A 21,678-nucleotide genomic window follows, 5' to 3' on the forward strand; every position below is an offset into this window, starting at 1 on the left:
CATGTCCTAGTAGGTCCCCAGGTTCAGGTCATTGTGCTCCTCCGGGCCCCCCGTACACACCTTGTTCCTCCTCCCCTGGTCTCCCAATGCTCCTCATCTCCCATGCCCTGAGTCCTCCTGCACCCCCCATGCATTCCCTGCCCCTTGTCCCCGTGTGACTCGTCTGCCCTGCTCTCAAGTCTTCCCCTGTCCCCTTTCTCACCGTGTGTTCTCCATCTACCCTGTCCTTGTAATCTCTGTTCCCCCTTCTTCCCTCCTCCCAAGTCTCCCCCCCCCATCCCCGTCTTCCTCTGTCCCCTTGCAGCCCTTGCGTCCCTATCTACTCTGCCCTCGGAGTCCCCTTGTGCCTGTCTCCCTTGCACCCTAGTCCCCGTGTGTCCCATTGTGCCCTTCTCCCCTTCCTCCTAGTCCCTATGAGTCCCCTTGTGCTTCTATCCCTTGTCCCCGTGTGTAGCCTTGTGTCAGTGTCCCTTGCCCACTAGTCCCTGTGTGTCCCCTTGCGCCTGTCTCCCTTGTCCCCTTATGCTTGTGTCCCTTGTCCCTGTGTGCCAGTCTCCCTTGCCCATTAGTCCCTGTGTGTCCCCTTGTCAGTCTCCCTGGCCAACTAGTCCCCGTGTGCCCCTTGTGTCAATCTGCCTTGTCCACTAGTCCCCGTGTGTCCCCTTGTCAGTCTCCCTGGCCAACTAGCCCCTGTGTGTCCCCTTGTGCCAGTCTCCCTTGTCCCCTTGTGTCAGTCTCCCTTGCCCACTAGTCCCCTTGTAACCTTCTCCCCTGCCCTTGTGCCTGTCTTCCTTGCTCCCTAGCCCCCCTATGTTACCCTTGTGCCTGTCTCCCCCACCCCCCTTGTGTCCTTATCCCCTGCCCCCTAGTCACCATTTGCTCATGTCTTTCTCACTGCCCCTGTATGGAGGGGCTGCATTACACTATGAGGGGGGCTGCATTATATTCTATGGGGGTTACATTGTATTGTATGGCAGGGCTGCAGTATACTCTGTGGGGTGGCTGTATTATACTACAGTGGGGCAAAAAAGTATTTAGTCAGTCAGCAATAGTGCAAGTTCCACCACTTAAAAAGATGAGAGGCGTCTGTAATTTACATCATAGGTAGACCTCAACTATGGGAGACAAACTGAGAAAAAAAAATCCAGAAAATCACATTGTCTGTTTTTTTATCATTTTATTTGCATATTATGGTGGAAAATAAGTATTTGGTCAGAAACAAACAATCAAGATTTCTGGCTCTCACAGACCTGTAACTTCTTCTTTAAGAGTCTCCTCTTTCCTCCACTCATTACCTGTAGTAATGGCACCTGTTTAAACTTGTTATCAGTATAAAAAGACACCTGTGCACACCCTCAAACAGTCTGACTCCAAACTCCACTATGGTGAAGACCAAAGAGCTGTCAAAGGACACCAGAAACAAAATTGTAGCCCTGCACCAGGCTGGGGAGACTGAATCTGCAATAGCCAACCAGCTTGGAGTGAAGAAATCAACAGTGGGAGCAATAATTAGAAAATGGAAGACATACAAGACCACTGATAATCTCCCTCGATCTGGGGCTCCACGCAAAATCCCACCCCGTGGGGTCAGAATGATCACAAGAACGGTGAGCAAAAATCCCAGAACCACGCGGGGGGACCTAGTGAATGAACTGCAGAGAGCTGGGACCAATGTAACAAGGCCTACCATAAGTAACACACTACGCCACCATGGACTCAGATCCTGCAATGCCAGACGTGTCCCACTGCTTAAGCCAGTACATGTCCGGGCCCGCCTGAAGTTTGCTAGAGAGCATTTGGATGATCCAGAGGAGTTTTGGGAGAATGTCCTATGGTCTGATGAAACCAAACTGGAACTGTTTGGTAGAAACACAACTTGTCATGTTTGGAGGAAAAAGAATACTGAGTTGCATCCATCAAACACCATACCTACTGTAAAGCATGGTGGTGGAAACATCATGCTTTGGGGCTGTTTCTCTGCAAAGGGGCCAGGACGACTGATCCGGGTACATGAAAGAATGAATGAGGCCATGTATCGTGAGATTTTGAGTGCAAACCTCCTTCCATCAGAGCAAGGGCATTGAACATGAAACGTGGCTGGGTCTTTCAACATGACAATGATCCAAAGCACACCGCCAGGGCAACGAAGGAGTGGCTTCGTAAGAAGCATTTCAAGGTCCTGGAGTGGCCTAGCCAGTCTCCAGATCTCAACCCTATAGAAAACCTTTGGAGGGAGTTGAAAGTCCGTGTTGCCAAGCGAAAAGCCAAAAACATCACTGCTCTAGAGGAGATCTGCATGGAGGAATGGGCCAACATACCAACAAAAGTGTGTGGCAACCTTGTGAAGACTTACAGAAAACGTTTGACCTCTGTCATTGCCAACAAAGGATATATTACAAAGTATTGAGATGAAATTTTGTTTCTGACCAAATACTTATTTTCCACCATAATATGCAAATAAAATGTTAAAAAAACAGACAATGTGATTTTCTGGATTTTTTTTTCTCAGTTTGTCTCCCATAGTTGAGGTCTAGCTATGATGTAAATTACAGACGCCTCTCATCTTTTTAAGTGGTGGAACTGACTAAATACTTTTTTGCCCCACTGTATATGTGGGCTGCATTATACTGAATCGAGGACTATGGGGAATATATTATACTATATGAAGAACTATGGTGCATCATACTATGGGAAGTGAATTGTACAACATAGATGACGATGGCGGTGCATTATACTATATGGAGCACTATGAGGAGTGTATTATACTATATGGAGGACCGAGCAGTGTATTTTAATATATGGAGGACTATGTAGAGTGTATAATACTAAATGGAGGACTGAGGAGTGTATAATACTATATGGAGGACTATTATACTATACGGAGGACTGAGCAGTGTATTATACTATATGGAGCACTACGAAGAGTGTATTATGCTATATGGAGCACTATGAGGAGTGTATTTTAATATACGGAGGAGTGTATTATACTATATGGAGGACTGAGGTGTGTATAATACTATATGGGGGACTATGGGGAGTGTATTATACTATAAGGAGTACTATGGGGGTGCATTATACTTCTTATATGGATCCTCATGAGTTCTATGTTAGCCCCTGATGAGTATAATGGTTTATTTTCTTTTATACATTACATAACAATGGCAGTACGGGGGACAAATATATGCCAGCATGGGGCACTGGATAGTTATGCAACTGAGGTCACACTATACAACTTTGCAATAAAGCTATAGTGTGCAAAATTAATAGGGAAAATGTGAATTTGGGTGGAAAATATTTTGGCATGGTGGGGGGGCCCCATTTGAAAGTTCGCACCGGGGCCCATAACTTTGTAGTTACGCCACTGGTTGTTAGGTTCCCTTTTCCTTCAGTCCAGGTGGGTTCTGAATCTTCTGTATCACTGAAATATTCCCTCATGAGTAGTCTCCTGAAAAAATGTTCCATTTCACAGCAGAGTTCAGTTTTATCCAGGGCCTTAGTAGGATAAAATGAGAGTCCTCTGGAAAGCACGGCCAGCTCCACTTTGTTGGGTTTATAATCTGAGAGATTAATGACACAGTTAGGCTACTTTCACACTGGCGTTTTTTTCAATACGTCGCAATGCGTCGTTTAGGGGAAAAAACGCATCCTGCAAAGTTGTTTGCAGGATGCGTTTTTGCCCCATAGATTAACATTAGCGACGCATTGCGACGCATTGACAAACGTTGCAACCGTCATGCGACGGTTGCGCCGTGTTGTGGCGGACCGCCGGGAGCAAAAAACGTTACATGTAACGTTTTTTGCTGCCGACGGACCGCTTTTTCCGACCACGCATGCCCGGTCGGAACTCCGCCCCCACCTCCCCGCACCTTACAATGGGGCAGCGGATGCGCAGGAAAAATGAATCCTCTGCCTCCGTTTCACTGCTAGCGTCGGAACCTTGGCCCGACGCACTGCGACGGGACGAGTCCGACGCTAGTGTGAAAGTAGCCTTAGATGCTTTTGTGTCTAGAATGGAGTGGTTGTCGAGATTGTCAGGTTTTGGCTTTGTCTTGTATCTGTTTGTATAGAGTCCTGAATTGAGGTGCAATCACGGTGGCGCAGTGGTTAGCACTGTAGCCTTGCAGCGCTGGAGTCCTGGGTTCAAATCCCACTAAGGACAACATCTGCAAAGAGTTTGTATGTCCTCTCCGTGTTTGCGTGGGTTTCCTCCGGGTTCTCCGGTTTCTTCCCACATTCCAAAGACATACTGATAGGGAATTTAGATTGTGAGCCCCAACGGGGACAGCGATGATAATGTGTGCAAAAAAACTGTAAAGCGCTGCGGAATATGTTAGCGCTATATAAAAATAAAGATTATATTATTATCTATATACATAATTGTCTAAGGGGTACTTCCGTCCGTCTGTCACGGATATTCACTGGTCCTGGCCTCTATCTATCATGGAAATCCAAGTCGCCACAAAACAGCCGCGACCAATCAGCGACGGGCACAGTCCGGAAGAAAATGGCCGCTCCATATTCCCCGCAGTCAGTGGCCGACGCCCGCTCCCCGCACTCACTGTCCCCGGCACTCCGCTCCCCATAGTCAGTGTCCTCAGCACTCCGCTCCCCGCACTGTGTCCCCGGCGCTCCGCTCCTCGCACGCTCCACACTCCCCTCCGGTCACCGCTAACACAGTGTTAATGCCGGCGGTAACGCATTCCGTTACCGCCGCTATTAACCCTGTGTGTCCCCAACCTTTTACTATTGATGCTGCCTATGTGGCATCAATAGTAAAAGAAAGTAATGTTAAAAATGGTACAAAAACAAAAAAACTGCTATACTCACCCTCCGTTGTCCGCTGAGCCGCTGGCACCCGCCGCCATCTTCCTTTCCCAGGATGCTTTGTGAAACTACCCATAAGACCTAGCGGTCTCGCGAGACTGCTAAGTCATATGGGTAATTTCGCAAAGCATCCTGGGGAAAGGAAGATGGCGGCGGGCGCGCGCTCATCTGCACAGCGCCGTTGGATCCCAGGAAGCAGAGAGACGGGACGCTGAGGAGCAGCGACCAGAATGGTGAGTACAGTCATGGCCAAAAGTATTGACACCCCTGCAATTCTGTCAGATAATACTCATTTTCTTCCTGAAAATGAATGCAATCACAAATTCTTTGGTATTATTATCTTCATTTAATTTGTCTTAAATGAAAAAACACAAAAGAGAATGAAGCAAAAAGCAAAACATTGATCATTTCACACAAAACTCCAAAAATGGGCCAGACAAAAGTATTGGCGCCCTCAGCCTAATACTTGGTTGCACAACCTTTAGCCAAAATAACTGCGACCAACCGCTTCCGGTAACCATCAATGAGTTTCTTACAATGCTCTTGGAATTTTAGACCATTCTTCTTTGGCAAACTGCTCCAGGTCCCTGATATTTGAAGGGTGCCTTCTCCAAACTGCCATTTTTAGATCTCTCCACAGGTGTTCTATGGGATTCAGGTCTGGACTCATTGCTGGCCACCTTAGAAGTCTCCAGTGGTTTCTCTCAAACCATTTTCTAGTGCTTTTTGAAGTGTGTTTTGGGTCATTGTCCTGCTGGAAGACCCATGACCTATGAGGGAGACCCAGCTTTCTCACACTGGGCCCTACATTATGCTGCAAAATTTGTTGGTAGTCTTCAAACTTCATAATGCCATGCACACGGTCAAGCAGTCCAGTGCCAGAGGCAGCAAAGCAACCCCAAAACATCAGGGAACCTCCGCCATGTTTGACTGTAGGGACCGCGTTCTTTTTTTTGAATGCCTATTTTTTTCTCCTGTAAACTCTATGTTGATGCCTTTGCCCAAAAAGCTCTGCTTTTGTCTCATCTGACCAGAGAACATTCTTCCAAAACGTTTTAGGCTTTTTCAGGTAAGTTTTGGCAAACTTCAGCCTGGCTTTTTTATGTCTCGAGGTAAGAAGTGGGGTCTGCCTGGGTCTCCTACCATACAGTCCCTTTTCATTCAGATGCCGACGGATAGTATGGGTTGACACTGTTGTATCCTCGGACTGCAGGGCAGCTTGAACTTGTTTGCATGTTAGTTGAGGTTCTTTATCCAACATCCGCACAATCTTGCGTTGAAATCTCTTGTCAATTTTTCTTTTCCGTCCACATCTAGGGAGGTTAGCCACAGTGCCATGGGCTTTAAACTTCTTGATGACACTGCGCACGGTAGACACAGGAACATTCAGGTCTTTGGAGATGGACTTGTAGCCTTGAGATTGCTCATGCTTCCTCACAATTTGGTTTCTCAAGTCCTCAGACAGTTCTTTGGTCTTCTTTCTTTTCTCCATGCTCAATGTGGTACACACAAGAACACAGGACAGAGGTTGAGTCAACTTTAATCCATGTCAACTGGCTGCAAGTGTTATTTAGTTATTGCTAACACCTGTTAGGTGCCACAGGTAAGTTACAGGTGCTGTTAATTACACAAATTAGAGAAGCATCACATGATTTTTCGAACAGTGCCAATACTTTTGTCCACCCCCTTTTTTATGTTTGGTGTGGAATTATATCCAATTTGGCTTTAGGACAATTCTTTTTGTGCTTTTTCATTTAAGACAAATTAAATGAAGATAATACCACCAAAGAATTTGTGTTTGCAATCATTTTCAGGAAGAAAATGAGTATTATCTGACAGAATTGCAGGGGTGTCAATACTTTTGGCCATGACTGTATGTTCAACTACAAGGGGCCCTCGGATCGTTAGGTGAGTATGTTTATTTTTTATTTTTTGAACCTGTGACATACGTGGCTCTGTAATATACTACGTCACTGTGCAATATCCTACGTGGTTCTGTGCTGTATACTACAAGGCTGGGCAATATACTACGTCGTTGTGCAATATACTACGTGGCTGGGCAATATACTATGTGACTGAACAATATACTACCTCGCTCTGCAATATACTACGTCGCTGGGCAATATACTACGTAAGTACGCAATATACTACGTAACTGAGCAATATACTACGTCGCAGGGCAATATACTACATAACTGAGCAATATACTACGTGGCTGGGCAATATACTACCTGACTGGGCAATATACTACATATACTACGTGGCTGGGCAATATACTACCTGACTGGGCAATATACTACATGGCTGGGCAATATACTACGTGGCTGGGCAATATACTACGTGGCTGGGAAATATACTACGTGGCTGGGCAATATACTATGTCGCTGGGCAATATATATGTGACTGGGCAATATACTACGTGGCTGGGCAATATACTACGTCACTGGGCAATATACTACGTGGCTGGGCAATATACTACGTGACTGTGCAATATACTACGTGGACATGCATATTCTAGAATACCCGATGCGTTAGAATCGGGCCACCATCTAGTTATATATATCTGTGCAGTTTCTTGTTCCTTGTTATGAATTAGAAGGGTCCGTAGTTTGTTGTAGTATTGTTGTAATTTTTGCTCTGTGTCTTCTGTAAGTGTCTTCCTCAGAGTTTCAAATTGCCCTTGGACTTTCCTCTTTATGCTGTAGCAGACATGCAAAAGATGATTCCTTAATCTCTCCGAAGTCCTGTGACAAAGGTTTTGTGCATAATGGGTATTGTAGGTATGAAATATTGGGTTTGTAATCCAGAGTCCTTTGGGAATTAGATTCTCCTTTTTGCATTTAGATAGGAAAAAAATGTCGCTTTCTATTTGTGCACGTTTCTTCAGAAGTGGTTTTAGTTCCATAAAAATGCGGTACATTTTGGTTTCCTCCATTTTGATACAGGAAAGATATAGATCTTGGTACCGTGTTAGCCAGTAGACAGAAAAATATTTAGAATTGAGAGTCCTCAGTGGTTGATACCTTTTAATGGCTAACTGAAAAGAATTTATGGATAACATGAAAGAAAAGGATTACATACACATTATATATGCAATCATGCTGCATTACAGGCACCGCCGACACCTGACTGCAGAAGGGGATTTTTTTTCAAGATATGTAATATATAAAGCTGAATGTGTGTATGTGTGTGTATGTCCGGGATTGGCATCTGCACCATCGCAGCTACAGCCACAAAATTTTGCACAGTCACACGTCTGGACCCCGAGAGCGTCATAGGCTATTGTTGTGAGGCGAAATTTTAACCCCGTGCGTTCCAATTTACCAAACAATTTTGCCCCTATCTACATAATGGGGAAAAAGTGAAAGGAAAAGTGTGAAAAATTGACAGCTGCCAGATGTGAACAAGGGGGACTTAAAGAGTGAGAGCGATGTCGCCAAAAAGTAAATACCGTACAGTTGCTAAGGTGGGGCCCCGACATGGGATACTCACCACACACGGGGATATGAACACACACACAAAATGCGCCACACACTACCATGTGCTTGAACACATATACCACCCTCAGCACACATTTCACCACACATACACCAACCTCGCCACATAAAAGTCGAAGCACAAAAGTCGCCGCTCAAAACTCACCACGCGCAAAACTCGCCACATGCAAAACTGGGCTCACGCAAAACTCGCCACACGTGCAAAACTCACCTCATGGAAATCTCGCCACACGCGGAAAAATTGCCACATGCACAAAAGTTGCAACACATGCAAAAGTTGCCTCACACAAAACGCACCACACATAAAACTCGCCACGCGCAAAACTCGCCATGCGCAAAAGTTCCTGCACATAACTTGCTATACTAACCTGTCACATGCAACTCGACACACAAAGCTGTGTGTGTTGAGTTGCATGTGGCTACATGCATGTAGCGACTCATCTAACAAAAGTCGCTACATGCATGTAGCCACATGCAACTCAACACACACAGCTTGACACATGAAACTCACCCTAAAACACACACAAGTCTGGTATTATCCTTCAAAAATAAAAATCTAATTAGATAATAATAATCTAATTAGATTTAATATAGGAAATAAGGCAGCTGTCAGTCACATGACCTGTCTATTATGTGTATGTGTGAGCTAATATATACTGCCAGGGGGGAGGGCTTCCTGTTGGCTGGGGATTTATCAGGCTACCAATTTAGCTTACAAATACTGAGGTAAAAATACTGACCAAATAACATGTGAACGAGGTCTAATACAGGAGGAGATGACATACAGATATATACTATATACAGGAGGAGATGACACACACATAAATACTATATACAGGAGGAGATGACACACACAAATATACTAAATACAGGAGAGATGACACACAGGTATATACTATATAAAGGAGGAGATGACACACAGGTATATACTATATACAGGAGAAGATGACACACACATATATACTATATACAGGGGAGAGGACACACAGGTATATACTATATAAAGGAGGAGATGACACACAGGTATATACTATATACAGGAGATGACATACAGGTATATACTATATAAAGGAGGAGATGACACACAGGTATATACTATATACAGGAGAAGATGACACACATATATACTATATACAGGGGAGAGGACACACAGGTATATACTATATAAAGGAGGAGATGACACACAGGTATATACTATATACAGGAGGAGATGACATACAGGTATATACTATATACAGGAGGAGATGACACACTGGTATATACTATATACAGGGGAGATGACATACAGGTACATACTATATACAGGGTAGATGACACACAGGTATATATTATATACAGGGGAGATGACACCCAGGTATATACTATATACAGGGGAGATGACACACAGGTATATACTATATACAGGAGGAGATGACACACAGTTATATACTATATACAGGATGAGATGACACAGGTATATTTATATACAAGGGAGATGACACACACGTATATACTATATACAGGGGAGATGACACACAAGTATATACTATATACAGGAGGAGATGACATACAGGTATATACTATATACAGGAGGAGATGACACACATATATACTATATACAGGGGAGATGACACACTGGTATATACTATATACAGGAGGAGATGACACACTGGTATATACTATATACAGGGGAGATGACATACAGGTACATACTATATACAGGGGAGATGACACAGGTACATACTATATACAGGAGGAGATAACACACACATATATACTATATACAGGAGGAGATGACACACAGATATATACTATATACAGGAGCAGATGACACACAGGTATATACTATATACAAGAGGAGATGACACAGGTATATACTATATACAGGAGGAAATGACATACAGGTACATACTATATACAGGAAGAGATGACACAAGTATATACTATATACAGGAGGAGATGACTTACAGGTATATACTATATAAAACAGGAGATGACACATAGGTATATAGAGGAGGAGATGACATACAGCAGGTATAAACTATATACAGGGGAGATGACATACAGGTATATACTATATACAGGAGATGACATACAGGTATATACTATATATAAGAGGAGATGACATACAGGTATATAGTATATACAGAAGAAATGACATACAGGTATATACTATATACAGGAGGAGATGATACATAGGTATATACAATATACAGGAGGAGATGACATACAGCAGGTACATACTATTTACAGGGGAGATGACAGTCAGGTATATACTATATACAGGAGATCACATACAGGTGTATACTATATATAAGGGAGATGACAAACATGTATACACTGAGGGGAAAAAGGTGTGAGGTGAAAATGAGGGGGTGTGAGGTGAAAATGAAAAGGTGTGAGTGCAAAATGAGAGGAGTGAGGGAAAATAGTGGAGTGATCGGAAAATGACAGATGTGAGGTCGAAATGACAAGTGTTAGGGGGAATGAGAGGAGTGAGCGGGAAAATGAGAGGTGTAAGGGAGAAAATGAGAGATGTGAGGGGGAAAATGAGAGGCGTGATGGGAAAATAAGAGAAGTGAGGTGATATAACTAACCACAGATATTTACTATGCCCAGGCAACGCCGGGCTCTTCAGCTAGTATATAATATTCATTAAGTAAACTAAGGGTCAGGTCAGTGAGGGATCAATGACCTCTCAGAAGCCATACACATGAACACCTAATCAGAGCACCACATGAAGACCCTCCACAGGCCGCCCCGAGAATGGACATATCATTAACTCAAAACTGAGAATAAAGATGACACAACAACCACAAGACAGATTTCATCACCAGGTATCAGTGTAATCAGTATAACGGCGCTGACCTGACACTGTCTGTAGGTTACGGTGCATAATCCTGCTCACAGTTGTCACTGTCACTTGTGCTCTGATATCTGGAAACCTGAAAAATTCTGTTTTGATAGTGAAATGTATATGTGCATATACATATTATATACAGTACAGACCAAAAGTTTGGACACACCTTCTCATTTAAAATTTTTTCTGTATTTTCATGACTATGAAAATTGTACATTCACACTGAAGGCATCAAAACTATGAATTAACACATGTGGAATTATATACTTAACAAAAAAGTGTGAAACAACTGAAAATATGTCTTATATTCTAGGTTATTCAAAGTAGCCACCTTTTGCTTTGACTGCTTTGCACACTCTTGGCATTCTCTTGATGAGCTCCAAGAGGTAGTCACCGGGAAATGTTTTCCAACAATCTTGAAGGAGTTCCCAGAGATGCTTAGCACTTGTCGTCATGTGAGCCAGTTTCTTTGTAGCGCTTGATGTTTTTTGCAACTGCACTTGGGGACACTTTCAAAGTTTTCCCAATTTTTCGGACTGACTGACCTTCATTTCTTAAAGTAATGATGGCCACTTGTTTTTCTTTACCTAGCTGCTTTTTTCTTGCCATAATACAAATTCTAACAGTCTATTCAGTAGGACTATCAGCTGTGTATCCACCAGACTTCTGCACAACACAACTGATGGTCCCAACCCCATTTATAAGGCAAGAAATCCCACTTATTAAACCTGACAGGGCACACCTGTGAAGTGAAAACCATTCCTGGTGACTACCTCTTGAAGCTCATCAAGAGAATAAAAAGCAGTCATCAAAGCAAAGGGTGGCTACTTTGAAGAACATATAATATAGACATATTTTCAGTTGTTTCACACTTTTTTGTTAAGTATATAATTCCATATGTGTTAATTCATAGTTTTGATGCCTTCAGTGTGAATGTACAATTTTCATAGTCATGAAAATACAGAAAAATCTTTAACTTTTGGTCTGTACTGTATATTACACTTATATTTCACATATACATACACACACTGCTTATCTAATTATATGCACATGCAATTTAAATTTACACTGTGCATTAATAAAATATAATCACAAGTTTCTGACATAATGTTTAGAACAAATGAAAGAAATATGTAGGAATGTCCACAATGAAAAGTGGGCCACTAAAGCTTACCAGTGTAGGGTCAATGTCTTCTATGGCAAGGAGTCTATTATATATACTGTGCGTCTTTTCATACTTCATGCGGCTCTACAATGAGAACATTCACATTAGATTTCCATTATCAACTCCTTCACCCCCGGGCCAAATTTTATAATTCTGACCAGTGTCACTTTATGTGGTAATAACTCTGGAACACTTCCACAGATCCCACTGATTCTGAGGTTGTTTTTTCTTGACATATTGTACTTCATGATAGTGATAAAATTTCTTTGATATAACTTGTGTTTATTTGTGAAAATAAGAGAAATTTGATGAAAATTTCGCCAATTTTCAAAGTTTGAATTCTTGTGCCCTTAAATCAGAAAGTTATGTCACACAAATAGTTAATAAATAACGTTTCCCACATGTCTACTTTACATCCACATAATTTTTTAAACATTTTTTTATTAGGAAGTTAGAAGGGTTAAAAGTTGATCAGCAATTTCTAATTTTTTCCAAGAAAATTTACAGAACCATTTTTTAGTGACCACATCATTTTTGAAGTGACTTTGAGGGGCCTATATGACAGAAAATACCCAAAAGTGACACCACTGTACAAACTGCACCCCTCAGGGTGCTCAAAACCTAATTTAATAAGTTTATTAACCCTTCAGGTGCTTCATAGGAATTAATGGAAAGTGGAAGGAAAAAATGAACATTTAACTTTTTTTCACAAACATTTTAAATTTAGACCAATTTTTTTTCCCACAAGGGTAAAAGGAAAAAATGGAACCCAAAAGTTGTTGTGCAATGTCTCCTGAGCATACAGATACCTCAGGTGTGGGAGAAAACCACTGTTTGGGTGCACGGCAGGACTCGGAAGAGAAGGAGCGCCATTTGACTTTTTCAACACAAAATTGGCTGGAATTGAGAGTGGACACTGTGTCATGTTTGGAGACACCCTGATGTGCCTAAACAGTGGAAACCCCCCACGATTGACCCCATTTTGGAGACTAGACCCCCCCAAGGAATTTATCTACATGTGTAGTGAGCACTTTGAACCTGCAGGTGTTTCACAGAAAATTATAAAGTTGAGTTGTGAAAATAAAAAAATGTATTTTTTCCACAAAAATTATCTTTTAGACCCATTTTTTTTCTCTCGCAAGTATAAGAGGAGAAAATAGACCACAAAATCTGTTGTGCAATGTCTTCTGAGTATGCCTATACCCCATATATGGGGGAAAAAACACTGTTTGGGTGCACAGCAGAACTCGGAAATTGCGGAGTGATGTTTTGGAATGCAGACTTTGTTAGAATGGTCTGCGAGCGTCATGTCATGATGGAGAGCCCCTGATGTGCCCGAAAAACTGGAAACCTCTCCACTAGGGACCCTATATTGGAATGGTTCTATGTGAATTTTGTGGTGCATACATGAGTTATGTAGTGTACGTCAGGTTGGCATACGTGAGTAGTGTAGAGTGTATCATGTTTGCATATGAGCTGTGTGGTTTACGTCAGGTTGGCATATGTGAGTTGTGCAAGTCAGCAATAAATTAATTAGTCCATGGATGAGTGGTAGTCCTTCATACACAAACCAGGTTTGTCAGGGCAGGTTTCACACTGGTAAATGGTGTCCTTTCATATCCCCCTTCTGTAACACACTTTGTACCTTATTTTCATCCTTCCTCTCTTTGCAGTTTGAGGGACCTTCACAGGGGAAATGCTGGCCTGGTACAACACGTGCACTTTCAGTTCCGGAACTACTGGTGGTCAAGAAAAAGACATCTCTCTTATCCTCATACTTGACCACCGGCATGCTGTCCCTACATTGGGCTCTGCTCTCGCCCTTTCTAAGCAGCTTGGTGTCTTCTGGAGGCCTCTGCAGTAGCTCGCACAGAGAGGGACTGGAAGAGTGAGATGCTGGTATAAAGGTTAGCTACACAGAGGTGATAACCTTGATCCAGCAGTGGGTGCAGCAAATCCCACACAATTTTCCCACTCACTCCCAGGACAGAGAGGCATTCAGGGGGTTAAATCCTGGTGTCCTTCACTTCATGAACCATAAATTTGTGGGTGTACCCTGAGGTACCCTCAAACAGCTTACAGAGTTTAATTCTGTATCTGGCCCTCTTACTGGACAGGCATTGTGCCTCCTCATGAAATGGATTAGGGACTCATCCATGCAGATGTCCCTTTGGGGAACATACACCTCAGCAAACTTGTTGCTGAAGTGCTCAATGGCCGGCCAAACTTTGAAAAGAAGGTCAGTTGGGGTCATCTCGGGGAGGAAATTGTGCATTATCACTGTAATTCAAGAATTTGTGGATGGCCTCAAAATGTGTCCGTGCCATAGCTATGCGGAGCACTGGAGTGTTCTACAAAACGTCAACACTCCAATATTGCCAAATTTCTGGCTTCTTGACTATCCCCATGTGAAGAACCAGGCCACAAAACTTCATCATTTCTATGGCATCTACAGGAGTCCACTTGGCAAATGATGAAGTCAGATTTTGGGATAAAAATTGCTGGGCGTACAAATTGGTCTGCGACACCATAAGATTTACAAAATCTTCAGAGAAAAAGACTTTGAAAATGTCAATTTCTGTGAGGCCAGAGGTGTTAAATTGGATTCCTGATTGCCCCACAAAATCAGGAATCTGTAGCTCATAATTTTTGGGAGGTGAGGTCCATACAGGGTCAGAAATGGTGGCGCTGGTTAATTTTCTGTCCTGGGGCATCTGCGTAGCAGTTCGGTATCACTAGAGGAAGAGGAGGAGGATGAAAAATAAAGGAAGGTGGGATCCTCTACCTCACTATCAGTGTCAGAGACAAGGAAAGTGTATGCCTCCTCTGCTGAATACCGGGTTTGGGACGAGCAGGACGACATTTTTTTCACGTATGTGGTGTTTGTGTGTGTACCAATTTTTATTTAGGTGTGTTTGTGAGTGCTTGGTGTAAACTACTTCTGTTTTTATTTAGAAGAAAAAAAATCTAAAAATGTGGTAAAATAAAAAAAAAACTTACTAAATGGACATTAGTAAAAAAAAAATTACTGAGCACCTGCAACAGACACTAAACGCGATTCTATTCAGTAAATAATACTGTAGTAGTCAAAGATTACTACGGTACATTTTACTGTTCCTAATCTAAATTATTTTTTGATTCTCTTTAAAAAAAAAAAACTCCAACAACCGGAGGTTGATCACTGATGTGGGTCAGTGATCAGTGCTCAACGGCTGTAGGACGCACAGATGATTTTTTTTTCTGCGCTGACACTAACTCAATTCAGTAAAAAAATCCCGTAGCAGATAACGATTAGTACGGTATATTTATACCTTCCTTAATCTAATCCTATCAATTCATCTACATTTTTTTCTCTATACTAACACTAACTCAATTCAGTAAAAAAATATTGTAGTAGATGACAATTACTACAGTATATTTTTTACTGTCCCTAACTAATCTAAATGATTTTTTTACTTGATTCTTTTTTTCAACCCCCCCAAAACAAAACAAAAAAAAAAAACAACAACCGGAGGATGGCGCTGGACGGCTGTAGAACGTGGAAGTGGTAGAACGTGGATACAAAAAATAAAGAGGGAAAAAAAAGTCCTTGCCAAAATTAGTACGGTGCCAAACAGTGGTATACGTCTGATCAGTGGCTGTAGTATGCACACACGGAGTAGTGCAAAAAGGTGTGAGCGCGTGTGTGTGTGTGTGTATATGGGGGGTGAGGGGGGTTGTAGAAAAAGTTGTAGAAAACAGCGAGCTTGAGTGCGGATCAGTGAGTTGCGATTGAACAACGCTCGGCAGCTGCAGGATGCACGCACAGAGGGGGGTGCAAAGGGAGGGTGAAAAAAATGGACAGAGACAAAAAAAGAGTAACGGAAACCAGTGAGCACAGATGCTGATCAGTGAATTTAGTCACTGATCAATGCTTGGTGTCTGCAGGACGCGCGAAAAAGAAAAAAAACTGCCAAAAACAAGCGATTAAGTAATGATTGGCGCTCAGCGGCAGAAGGAAGGGGGGTGGTGAAAGGTGGGAGAGGAGAATTAAGGTGTATTAGGGAAAGATCAGGCAAGGATCAGGGAGGAATCAGGATTTTTCTTTCTTCTTCAGCAAGCGCAGGATCAAAAGGAGGAGCAGCAGCAGCAGCAATCTCAGTAATGGCCCAGCATGGCGCACAGACAGAAAGAGTGACCGCCCTGTACAAATCCGAAGCTAGACTGAGGATGTGCAAGGGGATCACTTGCAGCTCACAGCGAGTCTGTGCGCTCTGACTGGTGCGATCAATGTCATTGTCGCACCAATCAGAGCTGGCCCTGGTGATGTCATGATTGCCAGGCACCAGCCTAAGATCGGTGCTCTTACAGCACCATTCCTAGACTGGATATTGGTGTTTCAGACAATCTGATTGCTGCAACTGGCTGTTCAGGATGGAACAGCCAATAACAGCTATCGTAGTTGTGGGGGGGTGTTGCCACCCCCTGGGATGAAGGCACCATGTTCCCTGTTGTGAGAAAAAGCAGGGACAATGATGTGATCACTGTGCGATTAGTCGCATGATTGACATGCTCTATACATACTGCATCAGTGGGGAAGCCCTTCCCAATCATGACGTGTATATATACTGCAAATGTCGGAAAGGGGTTAAAGTCTCTAAAAAATTATTCAACAAACAAAATTAGTATGCAAGCATTCTGTGATCCTCAATCGTAGTGTTCCAGACATGTGCCTATTGATCTCACGGGTGGAAATCTTGTGATCTTGTTTGTGGGTGGGAACTAGATAAGGGAGAAGGTTTCGGTTATACATTGTGATGGAAGCTGTCAGACACCAACCTCTTCATAGTCGGCGTAGGCAAAATACAGCAGCATATTCTTTTTGAGCAGAGTACTAATTGCACGTTCATAAATGTTGGCAGCTTCATCACTGAATAGTTTTGCATTGTTCATATCCTGAAATGACATAAAAGAACATATACACATAATACAAGGCTGTGAGCACCTAATACAAAAGGAAATGGACATTAACCCTTTAGGCTTCTTTCACACTTCCGTCTTCCAAATCTGCACAGGATCCCTCAAGATGTTGAAATGACGGATCCTGTGCAGATTGTGGAAAACGGGTGCACTGGGCCCGTCTTTCTGACGGACCTGTCGAGGCTATGTGCACCTGTTGTGTATGCGTCTTCACAGCGGTTTTCCACTGCGAAAACGCATACACAACACAAACCAGGTTAAAAAAAAACAAAAAACGCAGTATTCTCACCTACAGGCGTTCCCGCGCACCGATGCTCCCGGCAGCTAGCGTTCCAGTAATACATTGCGAAATCTCGCGAGAAGTCGCAATGTATTACTAGGATTGCTAGCTGCCGGGAGCATCGGTGACGCTGCGCAGGACGTCGGTAGGTGAGAATATTGAGATTTTTATTTTTTTATTATTTTTCACATTATATCTTGTAACTATTGATGCTGCATAGGCAGCATCAATAGTAAAAAGAGAAAGAGAGCGAGCGATAGAGAATCTCCCTGACGGGAAATCCTTCCACGCATGCTCAGTTTGAAAAGACGGGACCCGTCGCTGGATTCCTGCTTTTCACAGTCAGCGCTGACCGATTTTCCGACGTGCAGAAAAAACGTTTATCTGAACGTTTTCTCTGGCCGACGGACCGTTTTTTTTTTTTTTTACACAGGATCCAGTGCACGACGGATGAAACGTATGGCCATCCATCACAATCCGTCGCTAATACAAGTCTATGAGAAAATGCAGGATCCTGCATTCTCAAAAATCGACGGATTATGACGGGAGCTGAAAGACGGAAGTGTGAAAGAGGCCTAAGGCTACGTTCACATTTGCGTTGTGCGCCGCTGTGTCGGCGACGCAACGCACATGAAAACGCATCAAAACGCACGCAAAAACGCTGCGTTTTGCGACGCATGCGTCGTTTTTTGCCGGAATTTGGACGCAAGAAAAATGCAACTTGTTGCGTTTTCTTGGCCCGACGCTTGCGGCAAAAAAACCGCATGCGTCGCACAACGCATCACACAAAAACGCATGCGTCCCCCATGTTAAATATAGGGGCACATGACGCATGCGTCGCCGCTGCGTCGCCCGACGCAAACCCGACGCAAACACGCAAAACGCTAATGTGAACGTAGCCTTAGTGACGGAGCCAATTTGCAGCTTAACCTTCGTCCGGCTGAGTAGGTACAATTGTAACTATTCCGTTTTAAAATTGCAATAACTTTTTTTTTTTCGACAAGCCGTAGAGGGCTGAAATTTCGTGACATCTCTGCAGTTTTGGTCCAGAATATATTGGCCAAATTTCAATAAAATATATATGAAGGTACAATTGTACCTCTGCAGCCTGTTAACGTTGTAAAATTATGCAGCCTGACGAAGGTTAGTGATCAGGCCAATTTTTACAATTCCGTCACTTTATGAGGTTATAACTTTGGAACACTAACAGATCCTGTTGATTCTGAAAATGTTTTTTCGTGACATATTGTACTTCATGATAGTGGTAAAATTTCTTCGATATTACTTGCGTTTATTTATGAAAAAAAAGGAAATATGAAAAAAAAAATTTAAATTTTGGAATTTTCAATCTTTGAATTTTTATCCCTTTAAATCAGAGATATGTCACACAATATAGTTAATAAATAACATTTCCCACATGTCTACTTTACATCAGCACAGTTTTGGAAACAACGTTTTTTTTTTTTGTTAGGACGTTATAAGGGTTAAAAGTTGACGATTTCTCGTTTTTACAACAAAATTTACAAAACCAGTTTTTTAGGGACCACATCACATTTGAAGTCACTTTGAGGGGTCAATATGGCAGAAAATACCCAAAATTGACACCATTCTAAAAACCGCACCCCTCAAGGTGCTCAAAACCACAATCAAGTAGTTTATCAACCCTTCTGGTCCTTCACAGGAACTGAAACAATGTGAAAGGAAAAAACATTTAACTTTTTTTCACAAAAATTTTACTTCTGAACCAATTTTTTTTATTTTCACAAGTGTAAAGAGAGAAAATGAACCACAAAATTTGTTGTGAAATTTCTCCTGAATACGCCGATACCCCATATGTGGGGGTAAACCACTGTTTGGGAGCACAGCAGAGCTCAGAAGGTAAGGCGCGCCATTTGCCTTTTTCAAAGCAGAATTGGCTGGAATTGAGATCGGACGCCATGTCGCGTTTGGAAAGCCCCTGATGTGCCTAAACAGTGGAATCCCCCACAAGTGACACCATTTTGGAAACTAGACCACTTAAGGAATTTATCTAGATGTGTGGTTTGCACTTTGAACCCCCAAGTGCTGCACAGAAGTTTATAACGTAGAGCCGTAAAAATAAAAAATCATATTTTTTCACAAAAATGATCTTTTCACCCCCAATTTTTTTATTTTCCCAAAGGTAGCAAGACAAATTGGACCCCAAAAGTTGTTGTGCAATTTGTCCTCAGTATGCCGATACCCCATATGTTTGGGTGCACGGCAGAGCTCTGAAGGGAAGGAGCGCTGTTTGACTTTTTAATGTCAAAATTGTGAGAGCGGATGCCAAGGCGGGTTTAGAGATATGCCTAACAGCAGAAATCCACAAGTGACCCCATTTTGGAAACTACATCAAAGATTTTATCCAGGGGTATATTGAGCAATTTGAACCCACAGGTACAACACAGAATTTGATAACATTAGGTCGTCATATTGAAAAAAAACCTTTTTCTTTTCACAAAATATTGTTTTAGACCTGAATTTCTCACTTTTGTCAGAAATGACACCAAAAAGTAGACCCCACAATTTGTTACCCACTTTATTATGAATGCGGCGATATTCCATATGTAGTCAAAAAGTTCTGTTTGGACAAACGGCAGGGCTCGGACAGAAAGGGGCACAATGTGACAAATTTGGCTTTATTTGAAATAGATTGGTATACCGGCAGAGCCTGGGTGGTTCAAGAGCAACAGAAATCCCCCATAAATGTCTTTTTTATAAATTGTACCCTCTAATCTATTTATCTAGGGAGGTAGTGAGTAGTTTAATGCCGCCATATTTTATGCAGTTGATGAAACACAAGGTTGAAAATTTACAAATTTCATTTTTTTCACTGTCTCTTTTATGGTTTTTTTTGTACGTTCTGAGGAACACACCTCAAATTTTATTGCACTTGTTTTATGTGTTCAGAAATATATCCAATATGGCCCCAATGTGAGTACTGGACACACGGCTGTGCCTATAATAGATGGCACACCATTTGGTCTTTAGGGTAAAATTGAAGATCCAGGAGTCAGGACCCATTCAAAGCTTCTCGAGACATTGAGCAAACCAGAACATTTCTGGAAGGTTATTACTCACGGAGGGAGGCATGCTCCTAAAAACAAATTGGCCAATTATAAAATTTGGTCTTGCTAACAGACAGTTGTTCTGCATTTGCATATATTGTAGCAGGAAGAATAAACTGTACTGGAATGAAGGGCAAAATGTGGAGGAAAATGCAGCCAACTATGTGGCAAAGCGGAGTTTGTTCCAAAGATGAAAGAACACCATCAGGGCTAGAATGGCAGACACTTTCAGGGACTGGTCGTACAACGTCCTTTCAGCTCCATCATTCCCTATATAAGAGACGAATGTGCCAATAGACGTGGTACACCATAGCAAGCTCCCACCCTCCAAGGTCAGAACCGCTATATGCACTGTTGTGAATTCTGTTGTTGGGCTCCCTCCTGTGGTCATGAATGGTACTTCGGCTGGTTCTGTCCATGGACTTTCTCTGGTGCCTGTGGGTGTTTCTGAGTTTCCTTCCCCAGGTGACGAGGCTAATTCGTTAGTGGGCTGCTCTATATAACTCCACTTAAATCTTTGCCCCATGCCAGCTGTCAATGTTGTACTATGGCTCTAGTTCGCTCCTGGATCGTTCTGAGTTCCTGTTACTCCAGCAGAAGCTAAGTTCCTCTGTGCTATTTTGCTTGTTTGCTATTTTTTCTGTCCAGCTTGTTTTTGTCAAATATTGCCTTGCTTGCTGGAAGCTCTGGGACGCAGAGGGGGCGCCTTCCGCACCGTGAGTCGGTGCGGAAGGTATTTTTTCCTGCACTCTCTGCGTGGTCTTTTGTAGGTTTTTGTGCTGACCGCAAAGTAACCTTTACTATCCTCGGTCTGTTCAGTAAGTCGGGCCTCACTTTGCTAAATCTATTTCAGCTCTGTGTTTGTGTTTTCATCTTTACTCACAGTCATTATATGTGGGGGGCTGCCTTTTCCTTTGGGGAATTTCTCTGAGGCAAGGTAGGCTTTATTTTTCTATCTTCAGGGCTAGCTAGTTTCTTAGGCTGTGCCGAGTTGCATAGGGAGCGTTAGGCGCAATCCACAGCTATTT

At 42.6% G+C, this 21,678-nt stretch overlaps 1 protein-coding gene across 2 annotated transcripts in view; it reads right to left on the reverse strand.

Annotated features, from left to right (window-relative positions):
* CSTF3 (cleavage stimulation factor subunit 3) overlaps positions 1–21,678 on the reverse strand; it is a 224,709-nt gene that overhangs the window by 28,443 nt on the left and 174,588 nt on the right. For both annotated transcript variants that reach the window (XM_069739444.1, XM_069739445.1), the window contains 2 exons: positions 17,144–17,260; positions 12,335–12,409 (listed from right to left, as the gene is read on the reverse strand). In XM_069739444.1, coding sequence (XP_069595545.1) covers positions 12,335–12,409; positions 17,144–17,260 — 192 coding nt within the window. The remainder of the gene's footprint in view (positions 1–12,334; positions 12,410–17,143; positions 17,261–21,678) is intronic.

This window comes from Ranitomeya imitator, chromosome 9 (genome assembly GCF_032444005.1).
Source record: "Ranitomeya imitator isolate aRanImi1 chromosome 9, aRanImi1.pri, whole genome shotgun sequence".
Classification (NCBI taxonomy): Eukaryota; Metazoa; Chordata; class Amphibia; order Anura; family Dendrobatidae; genus Ranitomeya; species Ranitomeya imitator.